This window comes from Perognathus longimembris, chromosome 19 (assembly GCF_023159225.1).
Source record: "Perognathus longimembris pacificus isolate PPM17 chromosome 19, ASM2315922v1, whole genome shotgun sequence".
NCBI lineage: Eukaryota > Metazoa > Chordata > Mammalia > Rodentia > Heteromyidae > Perognathus > Perognathus longimembris.
This window is the reverse complement of record NC_063179.1, coordinates 17866791-17887156: the sequence shown is the minus strand read 5'-3', so window position 1 is coordinate 17887156 and position 20366 is coordinate 17866791. Positions and strand designations below refer to the sequence as shown.

The window sequence follows — 20366 nt, the reverse complement described above, 5'->3', positions numbered from 1 at the left end:
CTTTCAAGGCTCATCCAGGATCCTACCTGCTTCCGGTTTTGTTGCAAAACATTAGCTTGGATTTAGGAGGCCTGGACTCTGACCATTTGTTCTCTGTGTGACCTGGAGTTCTCATTTCCTGATTTACAGAGTTAAATTTCCTGATTTATGTTTTTTGGAAGATGTAATTTTTTTCCAGTGGGCCTTTTAGAGAATCATATGTAAAATAAATACAAAAAGCAAAAAATAATAATCTAGGGTATATTTTATACCCTAGAGGCATGTATGTATTTTTTTTCACATTTTCAGATACTGATCTCTTCCCTTATCTGCTGTTGAGAACTGGGAGCTGTCCCTGAACTTTTTTTGCTCAAGGCTAGCACTCTACCACTTGAGCCACAGCTCCATTTCTGTCTTTTGGGGATAAGAGCCTCATAGACTTTTCTACCAGGACTGGCTTTGAACTGCAGTCCTTAGATCTCAGCCTGTTGAGTAGCTAGGATTATAGGTGTGAGCCACTGGTGCCTAGCAAGGATGTTTCTGTAATCATTTAAGACTGTGATTATCACTGAAAAATATTGCCAGGATTAAGAATTGTCTCTTTGTATGTTTCATGTCTCTCTGTAGGCTTTCATTGACAGTTTACTGTCCATTAGTTTTATGCTAGGAGTAGAGACTAACAATCTACAAATGTGTAGTTTGCATCATCCGTTGACAAACATTTTATAAGAAATCATATTAATTCAGTATGAAAGGTGCTATAAGAGAAGCCTAGTAAGGTATTATTTGGGCATCTAGAAAAGAGGTTTCTTGTTGTTTTGGTGGAGGATGGTTGGGTGAGAAAGCGTCACAAAGGATTATGCTATGTGGACAGTGGATTGAATACAGAGTTGGGTAGACAAAACTAGGGACAGTAGATATAGGGTGGAGCCAGTGAGTACACTTGGCCCCACACAGAGTACGCCAGTGGTCACAAGAGCATGCCAAGTGGTAGGGGATGAGATAAAGAGAGTGGCAAGAGGGAGGGGTAGTTGTGAACCAATGCTGAAGCATCATTGTGTGAGAGGTGGGAGTTACTAGAATGACTTCCAGGTGTGTGGTACAGCTAGTTAGACCAGCTACACTCAGGAGCAGGCTTGTTGAGGACCCAGTGTGGAGGTAGTAATGAACTAGCTTTGACAAGTGAATTTGAAGGGTATAAGGAGCATGCCAGCGCAGAAAGCAACTGGAATTGTCTAGATTTGCAACTCTGATGACAGATCTTGAGTGAAGAGCCAGGTGGGGCTCATCAGGTAAAGGTTGAAACACTTTGAGTGTGAGTGCCCCTCCAGGGAACCCAGGCTTGTGAGAGACAAGAGGATCCTTCCCGGAAGGACTTCCAAGAGCAGCTGGGAAGAGGGTTTGCTGTTCACCTTGCAGCTGCCTTTTGCTAACTTTCAGGTCTTGGTGTAAATGACACTTTCTGAGGACAACAGTCCTCTCTGCCCTTTCTGGGTATGATAGATATTTTTGCTGTGTTCTCATTGTACCTTGTACTTCTAACATAACCTAGCACGGATCTTGGTTAGTGCTGTAGTTGAGGGACTTCACATAATCTGGAACTGTAGAGACTTTGTTGTGTTCATGTCTGTTTGCTGTGCCTAGAATAGAGCAGGTGCATAAGGAATAACCATTCAATAAATGCTTAGGGACAGGGTCAGTGCCCCAAGGAAGAGGTGGTTAGCAGAGAGAGGTAGGTCAATTATAGTTCTAGTAAAAAAATCCAAGACTTGAGCCCTACCTCACTTAAACTGACTTAGTTCCGCATCTCTAAAAGGAGTACATTGAAAAATAAAAAAAAGTTAGGGCTGGGGATATGGCCTAGTGGCAAGAGTGCCTGCCTCATATACATGAGGCCCTGGGTTCGATTCCCCAGCACCACATATACAGAAAATGGCCAGAAGTGGCGCTGTGGCTCAAGTGGCAGAGTGCTAGCCTTGAGCAAAAAGAAGCCAGGGACAGTGCTCAGGCCCAGAGTCCAAGCCCCAGGACTGGCCAAGAAAAAGAAAAAAAGTTGGGGCTGGGAATGTGACTTAGCTGTAGATTGCTTGCCTAGCATGCATGAAGCCCTGGGTTCGATTCCCCAGCACCTCATAAACAGAAAAGGCCATAAGTGGCGCTGTGGCCCAAGTGGTAGAGTGCTAGTCTTGAGCAAAAAGAAGCCAGGGACAGTGCTCAGGCCCTGAGTCCAAGCCCCAGGACTGGCAAACAAACAAACAAAAAAACAGAGTGGTGGGGATTATATGAGATAATGCGTGGATAGGATCTTTTATAAGACTTCTAGGATTTCTTGCAACAATTACCCAGTGACCTAATTTGTTTTGTCTGAATTCAAGAAGGCAAAAAGTCTTTTGGCTAATTCTCCTTATTTGGTGTAGGATATACAGGAGCTGTTTGTTGAAATTAATTGGTATGTATTAGAGATGTATCATCTTGCAACACTAACTATACATACAGCTTGAGGGATGCTCAGCCTCAGTGGGGCTATGTGATTTTTGAGCCTCTCCTTTGCAGAAACAGTTCTGAGAACTTTCAGTGCTAGACCAGCTATATGATGAGGATTTTTTTTTTTTTGCCAGTTCTGGGGCTTGAACTCAGGGCCTGAGCACTGTCCCTGGCTTCTTTTTGCTCAAGACTAGCACTCTACCACTTGGGCCACAGCGTCACTTATGGCCTTTTCTGTTTATGAGGTGCTGGGGAATCGAACCCAGGGCTTCATGTATACGAGGCGAGCACTTTACCACTAGGCCATATTCCCAGCCCCTGATGAGGATTTTTGTAGATGTGTCTCCTTTGGGCCATAAGCTTGCTAAAGAATGAGTGACAGTTCTCAAACTTTTGTGTCTTGTCTTTGAGAAGGAGACTGCTTGGGGCTCAGCCTGAGTGGAGGTACTAAATGACAGGGTAGTGGCAACTGCAAGTCCTGCAAGTGCTGATACAGTGGGAATCAGAACAGATGTGGCTAGCTGATCTGTATTGTAAAACTTGCAGAAACTAGAATGCTTGCTTTTCATGTCCTTAACTTCTTTTTTAAATTAAAACAAAGAGTAGCATAACATCGAGGTAAACATTGAAATGAGAAATTAACAACAAAAACCCAGACCTGATCCCAACACTATGGCAAAACTACCCTTCATTTATATCATGCTTCTATTCTACTTGAATTTATGCCACTAGGAAAAATAACTACCTTTATATACCTGGACATGCTATGGCCCCAGTGCCAACAGCTTCTGTCTTTCTTTTGTGACATACTAGGTTGGTCCAAATTGAAATGGAGTAGCAAAAAAGTACAGTTCATATGCAGAGTTTGTAGGCCTTGTGTGTATATGCATGCAGGTGCTGGTAGTGGGGCTTGAACTCACTCCAGGCCCTTAGCTTTTTTGCTGAGGGCAGGCACTCTACCACTTTAACCACAACTCTACTTCTGACTATTCTCTAGTAGTTAATTAGAGATAAAAGTCTCAAGGATTTTCTTGCTCAGGCTGGCTTCAAACCACAATCCTCAGATTTCAGCCTTCTGAGTAACTAGGATTACATGCCTGAGCCACCAGTGCCCAGCTCATAGGCCATTTTGATGCATTTCTTGAAAATTTAACTTTCATATGAAATAATTTTTGAAAAGGAGCCAGTAGAACCAGTTCTGCTTGATTCTACCTTTAGTTCCTGCACATTGGACATGAGAGTTAATAAGGTCAATGAGGAATTTTAAGTCACATTTCACAGCTATAGAAGTAATATCTCCATATCCTGATTAGGCAGTTGGTAGTGTCTGTCAGAGTTGAACAATAGTAGGTAGATGTAGAAGAGGCATCAGGAAGATTTTGAGCTCCAAATGGAAACCAGGTGGTGGTTTAAGAAGCTCATATCACCTTAAACAACAAGGAGAGCACAGAGGCAGTAGGTAAAGTGGTTCATTGGTTGCTGGGCAAATTAACTGCAAGATCCTGGAATGATGCCAGACCCATCCACCGCTGTTGCCCTGCTGCAGTTCATTCTGTCCAAAAGTGCTTGACTGATCATTCTTTTTTTTTTTTCCAGGTAAGAAGTAGTATTGGGGCTGGGAATGTGCCTTAGCAGTAGAGTGCTTGCCTAGCATGCATGAAGCCCTGGGTTCGATTCCTCAGCATCACATAAACAAGAAAAAGCCGAAAGTAGGGCTGTGGCTCAAGTGGTAGAGTGTTAGACTTGAGCAAAATGAAGCCAGGGACAGTACTCAGGCCCTGAGTTCCAGCCCCAGGACTGGCAAAAAAAAAAAAAAAAGTAATATGGCATCTTTCAAGATGATACACAGTGGGGGTCAGAATATCTGGGGTTGAATTCCACTGTTCCACATACTCATTGGTCTGTTCATTAATATAATGGACATACTCCAATCTATGAAAACACTGCCTCAAAGACTTGCTGTGAGGGTTAAATAAACTAGTAAATCTAAAATTGTTAAGTAATGGCACTTAGGGCCCAGGGAATGTTTAACAGGGTGCCAAGTGGTAGAGTGTTTGCCTGACATGCAATAAGCCCTGGCTTCTGAGAGAGAGAGAGAGAGAGAAGAAATGAGGGAAGGAAAGAGGAACAAAGCTGAGACACTTATCTCAAAAAATCCAAGAGTAGAGATTTTGCTCAAATGGTAGAGTACCAGCTATGAGTCTTAAGCTAGCCTTGGAGTTCAAGTCCAGTACCAGCATATAAATGAAAACAACACCAACCAAACCAAACCGAACAATCAAAAAACATGCATGGAGAGAAGATTGGAGAAACACACGAGAAAACAAACACCTAAATTATTATTTTTTGTAATTTATTTATTAATTAAACAAAAATTTTTTGACAAGGTGTTGTGCAAAAAGGGTACAGTTAGATAGTAGGACAGTATGTACATTTTTTGTGATATCTTAAACCCTGTTTTTTCAATGCTATGCTATATTTAAAATACAACTTTCTACTTAAAAAAAAAGGAAAATTTCATTTTGATTTTTATTACCATGTAATATCTGAGCTCAAATTTTCTCCCCTCAGATTTTCTGGGTAGTAGAGAAAACAGTATTAAATGATCATTCTAGAAAAATTAGGGGAACTTGGAGGAAATTAAATGTTGATGTATCTTTTCAACACTTTGGCACCAAATACAACAGGGAAAAAGCTAAGCTTTGCAATCTTCAGCGATATTGAGGGATGCTGCTTGTTGGAGCTTGCCTCTCTGGCTGGATAAAATCCATCTGAGATTTCTGACTCAATGCTGGTGATGTGAACATATATGTGTTTTGGCCTTTGAGAGCTTTTTTTCCCCCCAGGTGTGGCGTTTGAACTCAGGGCCTGGGCACTGCCCTTGGCTTCTTTTTGCTCAAGACTAGCACTCTACCACTTGAGCCACAGCGCCACTTCCAGCTTTTTCTGTGTATGTGGTGCTGAGGAATTGAACCCAGGGCCTCATGCATGCTAGGCAAGCACTCTACCACGAGGCCATATTCCCAGCTCCTGTGGGAGTTTTTTTTGTGACCCCTATCTCTATTTCAGGTTCTTGTCAAGATCTATGATCTTTCTGGTAGACTACTTTCTTCTTTTCTTTTGAAGAGATGTGCACTCTGAATGTGAACTTGGTAAAAACCAGCAAACTGACTCTTCGAGAGCCAGTAGACTTCTCAGATCCGTGGGAATAGTAGCTGACTTTCAATGTTCGCATGCATACCTCTTGTATAAAGTCTTCTTGTCCAGTGAAGTACACCTTTCTTAAGGGAATTTTTTTTCTTTCTCTCTCTCTTTTTTTTTTTCTGGCTAGTACTGAGGCTTGAACGCTGGGACTGGGCACTGTCCCTGGACTCCTTTTGCTCAAAGCTGCCACTTTGAGCCACAGTTCCACTTCTAGTTTTCTGGTGGTTAATCGGAGATAAGAGTCTCTTGGGTATTCTTGCCTGGGCTGGCTTTGAACCTTGATCCTTAGATCTCAGCCTCTTGAGTGGCTAGGATTACAGGCATGAGCCACCAGCACCCAAATATACCTTAGTTTTCTAAGGAGGGTTTCATTGTTACATTTCTACATATGTGTACAGTGTATCCCAATCACCCTCCGCTCTATCACTCTCCCTTAGCTTTTTCCCTCATATTTTCATTCCCTTCTATTTTCATTCACGTGTGCAGGCTCCTCATTCGCCCTCCTAGTTAACCAAAAAACATCCTCCAGCAAGTTACACTCTCTCTCTCTCTCTCTCTCTCTCTCTCTCTCTCTCTCTCTCCCCTCCCCCCCCCATAACAGAGGCTGTTTTGTTTTCCAGCCATTCATGTTTTAAGGAATTGTGCTGGCACTGGTGGCTCACACCTGTAATCTTAGCTACTCAAGTAGAGTAGAGTTCTAGCCTTCAGCAAAAGTTGTTCAGGGATAGTGCCCAGCTGAGAGTTAAAGTCCTGGAACCCGCCAAAAAAAAGTATATTAATTGCGTCAAGAGATTTCACCATGGTATTTCATATGTGCATGTATTTTTAAATAACCTTTTCTGTTTCTCTAAGAGAATTTTTTTAATTTGTTCAGTTTTGTGATAAGACAAGCTTCCTACTATAGCAGTGATTTCTTTCTTGTTAAAGTAGGGTGGGCTAGGAATGTGGCTTAGTGGTAGAGTACTTGCCTAGCATGCATGAGGCCCTGGGTTTGACACCACATAAACACAAAATAATTTTTTTTAAAGTAGGGTGTTGGAAATCTTGTTTGTTAGAACATTTCTAGCTGTAAGCAGTGTGTGCTGAGTTTGATAGGGTTTGGCTAATTCTTGGTTAATAACTCATTTTTTTCTTAAAATCTCTGTCAAGTTACTGACTCTCTTTAAGCCTCAGTTTCCTTATCTGTAAAATGGAGGTAATACTAGAATCATTTTTAGAATTAGTAAGCTACTAAGGAAGGTATTACCTAATGATACTGTAGAAAGATACTGTAGAAATATATTCGATGTAGTTAAAGTGAAAAGCATGCAGTTGAGGTGGAGGACTTTGATCACTGTATACAGAGTTGAAACACTTTCTTATTGTTGCCCAGAAGCCCTTTTTCAGTAGATTTTTGGGCAGTATTCCAAATAAGTGAGGTGGCTTTGTGATCTGGGTTTAGGATGTGTAGGATCTTGGTTTAGTTGATTTAGTGGTATTTGCAGCAGGGGATCTTGTATATTTGATGGGTGGGTTGTTTTGTTCTCAGACACTGGCAGTTGAGTTTCAATGTCTCTATCACTGTGTCCTTCTGACCTTTTCTTTCCTGTCTGCAATGCTGGAGGAAGTCTGATGAATAATAGCCATTTTAGTAGGAAGTTTTTCGTCATCTCCTTCTAGTGTTGAAATTACTGCATGTTTTTTAAAATATGTGGCTCCTGGATTACTTAGATGCTCTTTAGATTTTTTTCTCTTTAGCTGACTAATTTTTTGACTAGCAGTCTGGTGCCAGTATTAAAAGATATTTAACATTTGGGGGAAGCAGTAGGAGTCAGTATTTTTTAAATGAGAAAAATGTGTACTAAGCTTTTGACACATTTGATAAAGATGAGCGTGAATGGGAAAAGGTCCTCAGCCTCCTCCTTTTTCCTTGCAGGAAATGGTGAAATGCTCTAGATGATTGATATTCATCCTTGAGGATATTGGTTGCCGTGGCACAGTCATTTAGAATGGAGAGTCCCCAGAAGCCTCCTTCTTCTTCTCTTTCCCTATCTCCTTTCTCCTCTGTATGTATGTTTACAGAGGTGGAGCTTGCAGCCCAGGCTGGCCTTGAACTCTTTTTTTTTTTTTTTTTTGGCCAGTCCTGGGCCTTGGGCTCAGGGCCTGAGCACTGTCCCTGGCTTCTTCCCGCTCAAGGCTAGCACTCTGCCACTTGAGCCACAGCGCCGCTTCTGGCCGTTTTCTGTATATGTGGTGCTGGGGAATCGAACCTAGGGCCTCGTGTATCCGAGGCAGGCACTCTTGCCACTATATCCCCAGCCCTGGCCTTGAACTCTTGATCTTCCTGCCTTAGCTTTGGAATATTATAGGCTTTACCATTATGTCAGGAAGTTTTGTGGGGGAGGGAAGCATATATTTCTGCACCCAAGGCTTTAATGGGAATATGATGCTAGCAGTCAAGGAAAACAATTTGGGAAGGATGATATAAGCTGAATAATGGACAAATCCTCTGAGTGTTTTACCATATACAGGCTCCATACATGTTCCCCCACCTAAACCTCACATACTGGAGGCTGTAGATGCTGCTTTTGGCATTTGGCCTTTTTTGCCAATCTTACATTAAATCTTTGTCCTGTGGTTCTAGACTATTGTATATTGACATACTAGATGGTATGATTCTACTCATTTGTGGTTTCTTGTTGATTATACAGTTGAATTAAGTCAGTATCTTTGTTGATAACAAACAGAACCCACTATAGCTAATGCTGTCAAGGAGGGAATTTGTTTTGAAGGTACAGGTATGATTTATGGACTTGTAGGCCAAAGGTGTGCTTGGATTTCACAAAAGCCTGGAAAACCTTGGGAGTTGAGGCCATTATTGTGTGTCAGTAAGCCCTATTTTTATGTCCTTACCCTTTTTGTGTGTCCTACTTCTCTATAGAACTGCTTTCTTTGCTTCTCTGTACTTGTCCAATTTCCAAGTCTATATTTTAAGCAGCTTGATTAGCGTCTGTGAGCTCTTCAGCTAAATTTATTCAGAGATAAAATTCAGAGATTATTATGAAACCACTGTCCTTGTTAGTTTCCCTGCCAGTGGACTGGAATAGAAGAGGTTGTTCAAACCAGAGGCTTTAGGGAACATTCATCTGAGGAAAGGAGTTGGGGTTGGGTAGAAACCTAAAAGGTACCTTTGGGTTTTTTTTTTTGTTTTTTGTTTTTTCTGAAATAGAAAGAAAGAATTTCATACAGGATGTGGTGGCGCTTGCCTGTAACCCTGGCATTGGGAAGGCTGAGGCAGTTGCAAGGTTGGGCTACATAGGGAGACTTGTCTTTTTAAAATAAAACCAAGATAACACAACAGGCTGATATGACAACAGGCAAATATTCTCCAAGCTAGCTACAGTATTTGGACTGCTCTAAGCATTAGTAAAAATGATTGCTATAGTCTTTCAGCAACTGAAAGCTTTGCTTTCTTTCAGTGGAAAATGATAGAACCTGTCAAAAAGTCATTGTGCTTTCATTTAGCTTTTTATTCATGACAGATAATAAAACCTCTCAGAATTTCTGAATTCTCCAAATACTCAGTATGTACATAAGTACTTTGAGCGCATGTGATCAGCAGGGGAGCTTTTTTGCAAACCCAGAAAACTACAGCATTAGCCATGGAGATCTGAAGATTGTGGTGCAAGGCTAGCCTGGGCAGGAAAGTTCTGAGACTTTTATCTCCAATAAACTACCAAAAAAGCTGAAAGTGGAGCTGTGGCTCAGGTGGCAGAATCCTAACCTTGAGTCAAAAGACGCTCAGGGACATTGCCCAGACCCTGAGTTAAGTCCCAGGACCAAAACACACACACCAAAAAAAAAAAAAAAAAAAATCTGAAAGACTAGGCTGCAATCAGTTGTTTTATGTAAGGATTGAGGGTCTGAGTGGGCAACATGCTCCCAGGATGACTTAACATGCCCTAGGTTTGAGAAGATCTGCCCCAGAATAACTTGATTTACTAACATCTCCTTGGACAGAAATCACCACCAAAACAGACAATGTTCAAAGTGGGTTCTCTGAGAAAACTATGGCATTCTATTAAGCTTTGAGACAGGTGTGAATTATTATAATGCCATAGTTAGTCTCGATTTACAAATTCAGAAAATTTGTTATTTACTATGCCTTTAGTCTTCTACCAAAGTAAAATATATCTAGTTTTGTTGACAAAATGTGTTTTAAGAATTTTCTAGTCAGTTGTTTTTTTTTGTACCAGTCCTGAGGGCGGTCCCTGAGCCTTTGTGCTCAAGGCTAATGCTCTTCCACAGCTCCACTTCTCTGACTTTTTGGTGGTTAACTGGAGATAAGAGTCTCAGGGACTTTCCTGCCTAGAGCAGGGTTCAACCTGTAATTCTCTGATGTCAGCTTTCTGAGTAACTAGTGCCTGGCTTCTGGTCAAGTTTTGACTGTATCCTTATAGTGTACAGTATTTAATGTAAATCTTTGTTCCAGTGTTTCTTCTCATTATTTTTTGTTTCTTGAAATAGCCTCTCAGTATGTTGTGCAAACTGGCCTTGAACTCATGATCTTCCTGCTTCCCAAATACTAGAATTACAGGAATCTGTAACCACTCCTGGTTTGTAGAGTTTCAGGATAGATTGCCACAGAAGCTCAAAATATTGAAGTTTACATACTGGGGTTAGATTAGATACTTTGGCAAGAATGCTTCAGAGATGGAGTGGTAGACTTCATTAGGATGCCTGCCACATCTCTCCTGTTATGCTAAGAGTTTTGCAAGCATCATTTTTAAAAATTTGCTAAATATCTTTTTTATATTTTATTTTTTGTGCCAGAACTGGGATTTGAACTCAGGGCCTGGGCTTTCTGTCTCTTAGCTTTTTTGCCAGAGGCTGGTGGTCTATGACTTGTGTCACGGCCATACTTCAGGCATTTTTGGTGGTTAAGAGTCTCATGGACTTTCCTAAAGCCTGAGGTGGCTCCAACTGTGATCCTCAGATTTCACCGTCTTGAGTAACTAGGATTACAGGTGTGAACCTCAGCTACCAGCCTGCTGATTATCTTTAAATATCTAGTAAGTGCTGAACCCAAAGTAGAAGACATATTTATTTAGAAATTGGGACACTTAGCCAAGCCTCAATTCCCCAATAGAAGTGATTGTACCTTTGGCACTTATCTTAGGTAACATAGAAAGGGGAATGAATGTTTCAGCTGTCTTTACTGAGCCCTGGTGGGTTATAATAGGGTAATGAATCTGTACTAACTAGAAACATTTATTGTTCCTGTCCATTTCCCCCCTCCCTTCTCTTTCCCTCTTTTTCTTGCTTGTTCTGGGGTCTAGGTGCTGTCTCCGGGCTCCTTTTGCTCAAGGCTAGCACTGTACCACTTAGAGCCATTGTACCACTTCTGGCTTTTTCTGTGATTAATTGGAGATAAGAGTCTCAGATGGGCTAGGAAGATGGCTTAGTGGTAGATTGCTTGCCTAACATGCTTGAAGTCCTGGGTTGGCTTCCTCAGTATCACATAAACAGAAAAAGCCGGAAGTGGCACTGAAAAAAAAATTAAAAGTCTCATAGACTTTCCTATTCTGGCTGGCTTCAAAACAGGACCCTCGGGGGCTGGGAATATGGCCTAGTGGTAGAGCGCTTGCCTCGTATACATGAAGCCCTGGGCTCGATTCCTCAGCACCACATATATAGAAAAGGCCAAAAAGTGGCACTGTGGCTCAAGTTGCAGAATGCTAGCCTTGAGCAAAAAGAAGCCAGGGACAGTGCTCAGGCCCTGAGTTCAAGCCCCAGGACTGGCAAGAAACAAAAAGACAAACAAAACAGGATCCTCAGATCTCAGTCTCCTGAGTAGCTAGGATTATAGGCATGAGCCACTGGTACCTGGCAAAAAGTGTTTTTAAAAATAGCTTGTAAAGGGGCTGGGAATATGGCCTAGTGGTAAAGTGCCCGCCTTGTATACATGAATCTCTGTGTTCGATTCTTCAGCACCACATATATAGAAAAAGTTGGAAGTGGTGCTGTGGCTCAAGAGGTAGAGTGCTAGCCTTGAGCAAAAAGAAGCCAGGGAACAGTGTTCAGGCCCTGAGTCCACACCCCAGGACTGGCAACAAAAACAAAACAAGTAAACAAAAAATCGCTTGTAAAAAGAAAAAATAGCTTGTTAGGGTTGGTAGAATGGCTCAAAAGGTAGCGTGCTTGTGTAGTTTTTGAGAGGCTGTGGGTTCAATTTCTTATATCCCCTCCCCCCCCCCCCCGCAAAAGAAGAAAAACTCTTCCTAAAAACTCAAAGCTCATTTTTTTTCCCTTATTTATTGTCAAAGTGATATACAGAGAGGTTACAGTTTCATACGTTAGGCCTTGGGTACATTTCTTGTACTGTTTGTTACCTCCTCCCTCATTCCCCCCTCCCCCCCCTTCCCCCATGAGTTGTTCAGTTGGTTTACACCAAATGGTTTTGCAAGTATTGCTTTTGGAGTCATTTGTCTTTTTATCCTTTGTCTCTTGGTTTTGATATTCCCTTTCACTTCCCTAGTTCTAATGTGGTAAAGGCTTAGTATATACTGAAAAAAACATTTATGTTATTTTGAGCCTTGAAACAAAGAAAAATATGACCTTTGCTTTCTTTTTTGTTTTAAAGGAAATTCATACAAATGAAAAGGAAGTAACAGAGAAGGAAGCAACTCTTCACTTGTTGCCAGGTAACAGTCACCTTGGTATAGTTGCTCATATGCAACTCAAAGCCAGTGATAAATTACATCATCCTTAGTATCACTATGTATATAAGTGCTTTTGTTTTCATCCTTTGGCATATAATAACAACAAATTGGACAAAGACATCAAGGTCTTTACATCAATAACTCAACACCTAATTTGAATATTACAACATCTGGAAAGAATTTTTTTATTGGAGATAAGAGTCTCCCAGACTTTTCTGCCTGGGCTGGCTTTAAACTGTGATCCTCAGATCTCAGCATCCTGAGTAGCCAGGATAACAGGCATGAGCCACCATTGCCTAGCTGGAAAGAATTTTTGTTTTCCTCTTTTTTCCCTGACCCAATAAAAATGAACCTGGGAAATGCTTGCCTCAGACAAGCAAATGAGGCCTTTTTCAGGTTTCTTACTTGGCCATCTAGTATTTTTAGTCTCCATTCAGGAAAAGCTCAAGTTTCCTGTAGAAATTTCCTACACCTCATAGGAAGATTCCCCTACACCCCATACTTCCTTCCTCTGCCCAAATTTATAATTGCCCTTGAACAGCACAGTTGGGGGTGGCCTCATCTGCCCATCTGCTGGTGTATCTAGCACCAATCCTGGTGATATTGGGGCTTACCAGCCCTGGGGCAACTAGTGCTTTGCTCTGAGATCATTTGTTGTTTTTGTTGTTGTTGTTGTTGTTGTTTGGTTGGTTGTTTTTTTTTTTTTGCCAGTCCTGGGCCTTTGACTCATGGCCTGAGCACTGGCCCTGGCTTCTTTTTGCTCAAGGCTAGCACTCTGCCACTTGAGCCACAGTGCCACTTCTGGCCATTTTCTATGCATATGGTGCTGGAGAATCGAACCCAGGGCTTCATGTATACGAGGCAAGCACTCTTGCCACTAGGCCATATTCCCAGCCCCTGCTCTGAGATCATTTGTTGTGGAGGGCTTGGGATTGGTTATTTTTAAAACAAAAGAGTAACTACAGCTTAAGTTTTAATCACTCCCGGATTTAGGAACAGAAACTATTTGGTGGCATATCTTCCCCATATATGGAAAAATCTTAGTATAGTATATTCTTTTTCTATTTTTTCCCCAATTAAAGGATTTTGGTGTTGGTTTTTTTTTTTTTTTTTTCCAAAAGTGTTTTGTTTTGTGTTTTTGTACCAGTCCTGGGGCTTGAACTCAGGGCCTGGGTGCTGATGCTGAACTTTTGTGCTTAAGGCTAGTTGCTGTACCACTTGAGCCACAGCTCCACTTCTGGGTTTTGGGTGGATAATTGGATAAGAATCTCATGGACAGGCTGGGAATATGGCCTAGTGGCAAGAGTGCCTGCCTCATATACATGAAGCCTTGGGTTTGATTCCCCAGCACCACATATGTAGAAAACGGCCAGAAGTGGCGCTGTGGCTCAAGTGGCAGAGTGCTAGCCTTGAGCAAAAAGAAGGCCAGGACTGGCCAAAAAAAAAAAAAAAAAGGAATCTCATGGACTTTCCTGCCTAGGCTAGTTTCAAACCATGACCCTTAGATCTCAGCCTCTTACAGGTATGAGCCTTTGTAAGTTTACGTATGTTTTCCCTAAACAATAGAGATAACCTCAGTTGATTAAGGCAGTATAAATCAATGGATGTTTCCAATTGATTTACCCATTGGTAAAACGCCTGGAAATTCTGAAAAGTTTTAAAACTGCTTTTCCACTATGGAGACTTTTTCTATTGTGGTGATCTAAACCTTAATTTTCCTTTCCTGTTGTTTGCCCTGTTCTTAGGATTATAGATTCTGAAATTAGTTTTTATAAATTTTTAATTTGGAGGTATATATATTTTTAATCTTCTGGATTACCTGATGGTCTGCAGATGTGAGTTCACCGTTAATTTCTGTTAGTCTCAAACTGTACTAAGCCCCTTCCCAGCTCCTAGCGGTCATGATTCTTGAGTCCATATCTGATACAGACAGGGTGCTGACCTGGCTGCAGCATGCCATGGGTATGGAGAGCCTCACCAGCAAGTTGTTCTATTACACTACTCTCTGATCTCTGGCCTTCAGTGCATGACCAGGGGATGGGCTGTCCTGTTTGAGGTGAACTTTTCAGTCTGTTTCACATTGGGAGTTGAAGCACAGGAAGATTTGCCCATTTGTCTTTCACCATGAATTTAGAGGATGCTCTTTTAAACCCTAATGAGGCCTTTACTTCTTTTTGTTGTTGTTGTTTTGTTTTAAATATGTAGAGATTATTTTATTAGTTTCTGTTCATCAGTTTTCATCATTTTTTTTGACCTAGTGTTTGAGCCATCTTCTGGTATTTCCTCAGTGTTTCAGCTAGAGGTAAATTACACCTTGAAAGATGAAGAAAACACCTGAATATATACTGGCTTGATAATAGTGTGAGTCTGCAATTCTCACTCTTGTTCATTAGACTTAATGAACTTAGAGCCAACAAGTACATTTGAAGATGGGGAAATCTAGAGGAAGATTCTAAGGGAAGATGGTTATGGCTGAAGAAAATCCTTTCTCTTTTTTGTTACAAAGTATTTCCCTTAGTTTTTCATTTCTCCCATTTCCTTTTCTTCTTCCTGCCCTCAGCTGTCATCTAGCCCTCCTGGGCTCTTCTGCTTCTAGGGAGCAGGGAATGCTTACTTGTCTCCAGGAACTACAGTGGCTCATGTGAGTGGGTTGCCTGCCAATAGAGCAGGAGAGGTGACACATTGAGAGGAAGTACTCTCAACAAAGAAAGAGAGGATATGTTTGTTTCCCCCCCCCCCCACCAGCTATGACCTTTGTTTTCCTCTCATCCTCCTGGCTCTGTGTAGTCAGATGAGGTGGTGGTGCTGGGGAGGGTTTCAGCATCTGTGGTATCTGAGGAAGCTACGGAAGCCCTCATCTCTCACAGGAAAGGGGACTGAGGCATAACATCCAGGTTGCTGGGTTAGGGTATCACTGCTCTGGAACATGTAATACAAACACCAAGATCTTTGCTGCAAGATGCAGTTGAATTCATTGCCACCTATTTGGAAACTTCCATTATTTGCAGTGGGAAACATCCATTATTTGTGGTGAGAAACTAGGGAAATCCTGTGTGATGGTGTCTCTAAGCCATTTTGCTTTCTTCACTTTTGTATCTTTTTTTTCTTTTCCATCTGAGAGCAGGACTTGAACTCACTACCTGACACTATACTCATATTGGCAGGCACCCTACCATCTGAGCCATGCCTCCAACTCCTTGCTTTATCTTCTAAATTTGAAGTGCCTGCTGTTCTGAAGAGAGGCTCATTCTGAAGTGCCACACTGTACTGTGTATTTGTCCTTATGTAACAGATTGGGAAAACTTTATGTTTGCATATTCTGTATTCCCTGGAAACTCGGAGGACTTACTTTAGTTTCTACCAGGTGAAGAGCTGCTTTGTGAAGCTAGCACAGTCCTGAAGTATGTGCAAGAAGATTCCGGTCAGCATGGAGTCTACGGAAGACTTGTCTGCACAGATTTCAAGATTGCCTTCTTGGGTGATGATGAATCTGCCTTGGATAATGATGTATGTGTGAGCTAGATCTGCTGAATATAGAATGAAAAGTGTGATGAGGACTTACATGGCTCCCAACACATAAATACAAACAAAACACAGAAATTGTTCTTATCTCTGGTCTATTCAGGGAGTCTTTTCTGCAGGAGGACCATTTAACAGCTTCCCACCTATACCTTATGTCACTGGTTTGCTTTTGACCTCATAGGTTGACATCGTCAACTTTTTCTCATGTTTGCCTGTCTGTATTTTAGCACAGTATAAATCACTCATTGAAATAACACTTCCCCCAATATACTAGTTCCCCGTATTCTCTGTATCCCAAACCTTCCTCAAATCTAGGAATTGAGTTCATTAATGAAATGGATAGTGAGTCGAGCCTTTAACGAGGGCCTTTAATATGAACCTAGTAGTAGTGTCCTTGTGAAACTTGTCCCTACTTAAGAGTGAACAGTGCAGGAAGGACAGAACTGTCCCAGAAGGAGAGCACTGAATGTCAGTGGAAACCCAGCCAGAGACCTGCTTGGCCCCAGAGTGCCAGCTGTTTCCAAACCCCCTTGCTTCTGAAAGCATCCGCGATGCTCCTCTGCAAAGTCAGTATTTTCCAGAAATTTTGAAATCTTTCCATATTTTCTTCTTAAAGCTGGCCTCAAGTAGTTCTGTCAGTGGCTTGTTTGTTTTATGTGGGAAAATGTTACCCAGTCTGTCACTTCTTCACACTGCTCAAAGTGAGGATATATGGCATGATGCGTTTCCATGGGAGCAGCCCAGAAATGACTAGTTCTGTCTAGTGTGTGTATATGTGCGTGTGCGTGTGTGTATATGTGCACATGCAAGCGCATGTTTACACAAGTCCTAGGGCTTGGATTCAGGACCTGGGCACTATCCCTTAGCTTTTTTGTTCAAGGCTAGTACTCTGCCACTTGAGCCACAGCCTTGCTTCTGCTTTTTGCAGAAGGTTAATTGGAGATAAGATTCTCATGGACTTTCCTGCCTGGGCTGGCTTCAAAACTGATCCTCAGCTCTCAGCCTCCTGAGTAACTAGGATTATAGATGTGAGCCACCAGAGCCTGGCTTTCTTCCTAATTTCAAAAACTGGTGCTCAAGAACTCTTCTTACATATTTTATCATCTTTCCTTTTATAGCAGTACAAAATGGAGAAGTGCATAGAAAGGAATTACAGTTTTGTTTTGTTTTTAAATCTTTTAGGAGACTCAATTTAAGAATAAGGTTATAGGAGAAAATGACATTACACTCCATTGTGTGGATCAGATTTATGGAGGTAAGTATCTTTTTTTTCCCTTGTGTTATTTCCAATCTTGGTATGTATAGTTAATGATGATATATATATATAGTTTTAAATTTTATTTATTTTGTCGGGCTTGAACTCTGGGCCTGGGCGTCGTCTCTGCGCTCTTCAACTCAAAGTGAGCCACAGTGCCACTTGCGGTTTTTTGGTGGTTAGTTGGAGATAAGAGTGTCATGGACTTTCCTGCCCGGGCTGGCTTTGAACTGTGACACTCAGATCTCAGCCTCCTGAGTAGTTAGGATTACAGGCATGAGCCACCAGTGCCCGGCCTTGATAATTTTCTTGTAGTCCTTATAGTTTACCAAAATGTGTTTATATATGTTATCTTGTGTAAAGCAGCTTCATGATGATAACTTAAATTATGAACCCAATTGTTTGGACTTGCTTAATTGAAGGAACTTGGACTTGAAACCTCTCCTTTTTTACGTTCTTTAAAAACAAATTGTAAGGGTTGCCAAAAAGAAACCACCACGTGGTTCAGGCAGAAAAGAGCTTATTGGGAGAGCCAGACCGCCTGGCTGCACTCTAGGGTACAGTGTAGCAGCTCAAACTAATGGCCGAGAGAGATTATATAGGGAAGGATGAGAAGGAGGTGTGACCACAGGGGATGAGGAAGTGACCTCAGAGCCCGGGAACCTCCCAGTAACTTGCAGGTTCACAGTGAACACTTACCTGGTGGCCGTTATAGGTGCTGGGTGGGAACTTCTAGGAGGGCCACATGCAGTTTTGCATGGAGAGAGAACAAAGGGGAAGAGGTCTACGTTTGGGGGCCATTTTCCTGGGTGGACCTAACACTTGTATACATTAGTTGTACAAGTAGGGGGCTTTGTTATGAAATTTCTACACATGTACAGATGTATCGCAAATCTTATACCCTCATCATTTTTCTTTACCTCCTTTGTCATCCTTCTTAAAACAATTGTAACAGATTTTATCCTTCCATTTTCACTTATGCAAGCAAAATTACTTAAATCATATTCAGCCTCATTGTTCTCTCTCTCTCTCTCTCTTTGTTGAGAAAGCCTCACTATGTCAACCCAGACAGACCTCAAACTTAAAATCTTCCTGCCTGTTCCTCTTTAGTACTGGGATTACAGTATATCTCAAAACCCATTCTTCCTAATACTTCACACTAGACCATTCTGTGTTAATTGTTGACCATACTATTTAACATCAGTGTTAACTGTGAAGGTTTCACTTTAAAAATTGATTTATATTGTATTAGGATGTCTTTCCTACTGACTAGATAAGTATTTACTGCTAAGTCTCTGTTCTCTGTTCTCTCTGTTTTTGGGTTAAAGTATTTTTGAAAATCATTCAGTAGCTACCGATGATGTCAACACCATCAGGAGCTCAGTTGATCGAGGCTCTGGAACAGACAGAAGGTGTCATGAAAGGTGCTAGCTGCAAACTTATAACTGTTGGCTGTTATGAAAGTGTGTCTCTAGCACTCTACCAATCATTCTTTATGGTCTTAGCTTTCAGAGCTGAGTGTTCGACAGGCCATTGGAGTCTATGCTGCTGACAGGGACCAGTCCACTTGGACCTTCTACTGACTCTAAAGGAATGAAGAACCTGATTGCTCTCAGAGAGCCAGAGTTCCTGCTGGGAGGGACTGAGCTCCTGTCATTAGAAGTTAATTATACATTGTTTCTTTAGCATAAGTGTTGCTTTGTAACATAATTTCCTGATTTCATCATTTGTCTGTAGTGTTTGATGAGAAAAAAAAGACTCTCTTTGGACAACTAAAGAAATACCCCGAGACACTTATCATCCACTGTAAAGACCTCCGAGTGTTCCACTTTTGTCTGAGGTACACAAAGGAAGAGGAAGTCAAAAGGGTAACTAGTCATATGCACTTATAGGTTTTATTTCCTATTAGATTTTCTCCACTGGTTCTGTGTTTCGCTTCTATTCATGAAAGTCAAGAGGAACCTTTTACTCTATAAAGCTGAAATTAGTTGTAATTCTGTATCCTTTGATTAGAGTGTGAGAGGCAATTGAGTAAAGCATACTTGTGTATCTACTTGGCACATGGAACCATTAACCCTTTAATTTATGTTTTTCCTGGAGCCTCTAAAGCAAGGGTAGGGAATGTCTGGACTATGGGCCATAAGAATCCAGCGAAATCATTTGGTACATGATGGGACAGACACATATCCTTTATGAGTCCCATCAGCTTCTATGGCTATCTTCCTTTATTGATAATTTTCTATGCCAGTGAAAGATGTTATAAATAATCAAGTGGTCCTTGGCATGAAAAAAGTTGATGTCAGTGGCTAGCTGGGGAATAAGGAGATGGGACAGCTAAAAGTTATTTCCCTTCTCCATTTCTGGCAGTCTGTCCAAAGGCAGTAGTGCTAAGTTCTAACTCCTAGGAATAAATGAGTTTACCTGTGGGAGATAGTGGTTGTGCATGGAAGAAAGAGGTATACAGTTTAGGGAAGCAATTTACCACTACCAGGTGTGTCTTTGGAAACAACATAATTTCCTACTTGCTACAGAAAAAATGAGATCTGTAACTGAGATACTGCCCTTAAAAGTGACTATACCAATTTGATAATTAGTGTAGTCCCATGATTTCTCTTTAAGAGTGAAGGTCTCAGACTTTCTGTTCTCATGTTAAACACCTCAGGGGAAACCTAGCATGAGACAGTGAGGCACACCTACAGGTAACACCTTCATTTTCTTTCAGATAGTGTGGAAGTTCCGTTAGAATAATAAATGTGACTTCCCAATCTATTCTGAGCAGGTGAAGAATGGTAAGAATATGGATAATTCTCTGAGGAACCAGACACTTAATATTGGAAAATGGTTTTAGTCATCTAGTCAAACATACTCTCTTTAACTCACTAGAAAACAGCACTACAGGTAGATTTCTTTTTCTCACTTTTAGAGGATTCTAAAGGCCACAAGTAGGTCAAAACCAAATAGATACCAGATATAAATCTTTGGCATGTTAGATATTTAGTGCACCTGATTTAATATAGTACTTGAGCTTTTCAGAACTTTGCTTCTGAAAAATTAGACTATGTTTTCTCATTTTCCCTAGAAACCCAGAGCTCTTAGAAAGCCTAAAAGTATTCTGTTGGTCTGGCATTATTCCAAGAGCTAAGTGATGGATTCAGATCTCAACGAGTGTTGCTATTATCCTTGGAGCCCCATTAGCATGACTTTGAACCTAGACATTTTAT

The 20366-nt window shown here is 41.3% G+C and overlaps 1 protein-coding gene across 2 annotated transcripts in view; it reads left to right on the top strand.

Annotated features, from left to right (window-relative positions):
• Mtmr12 (myotubularin related protein 12) overlaps window positions 1–20366 on the top strand; it is a 68780-nt gene that overhangs the window by 13409 nt on the left and 35005 nt on the right. The window contains exons 2-5 of one of the 2 annotated variants that reach the window (XM_048368576.1): window positions 12290–12350; window positions 15733–15875; window positions 17073–17145; window positions 18883–19013. In XM_048368576.1, coding sequence (XP_048224533.1) covers window positions 12290–12350; window positions 15733–15875; window positions 17073–17145; window positions 18883–19013 — 408 coding nt within the window. Of the gene's footprint in view, window positions 1–12289; window positions 12351–15732; window positions 15876–17072; window positions 17146–18882; window positions 19014–20366 lie in introns of those variants that run through there. The other variant, XM_048368577.1, reaches the window with a different exon arrangement.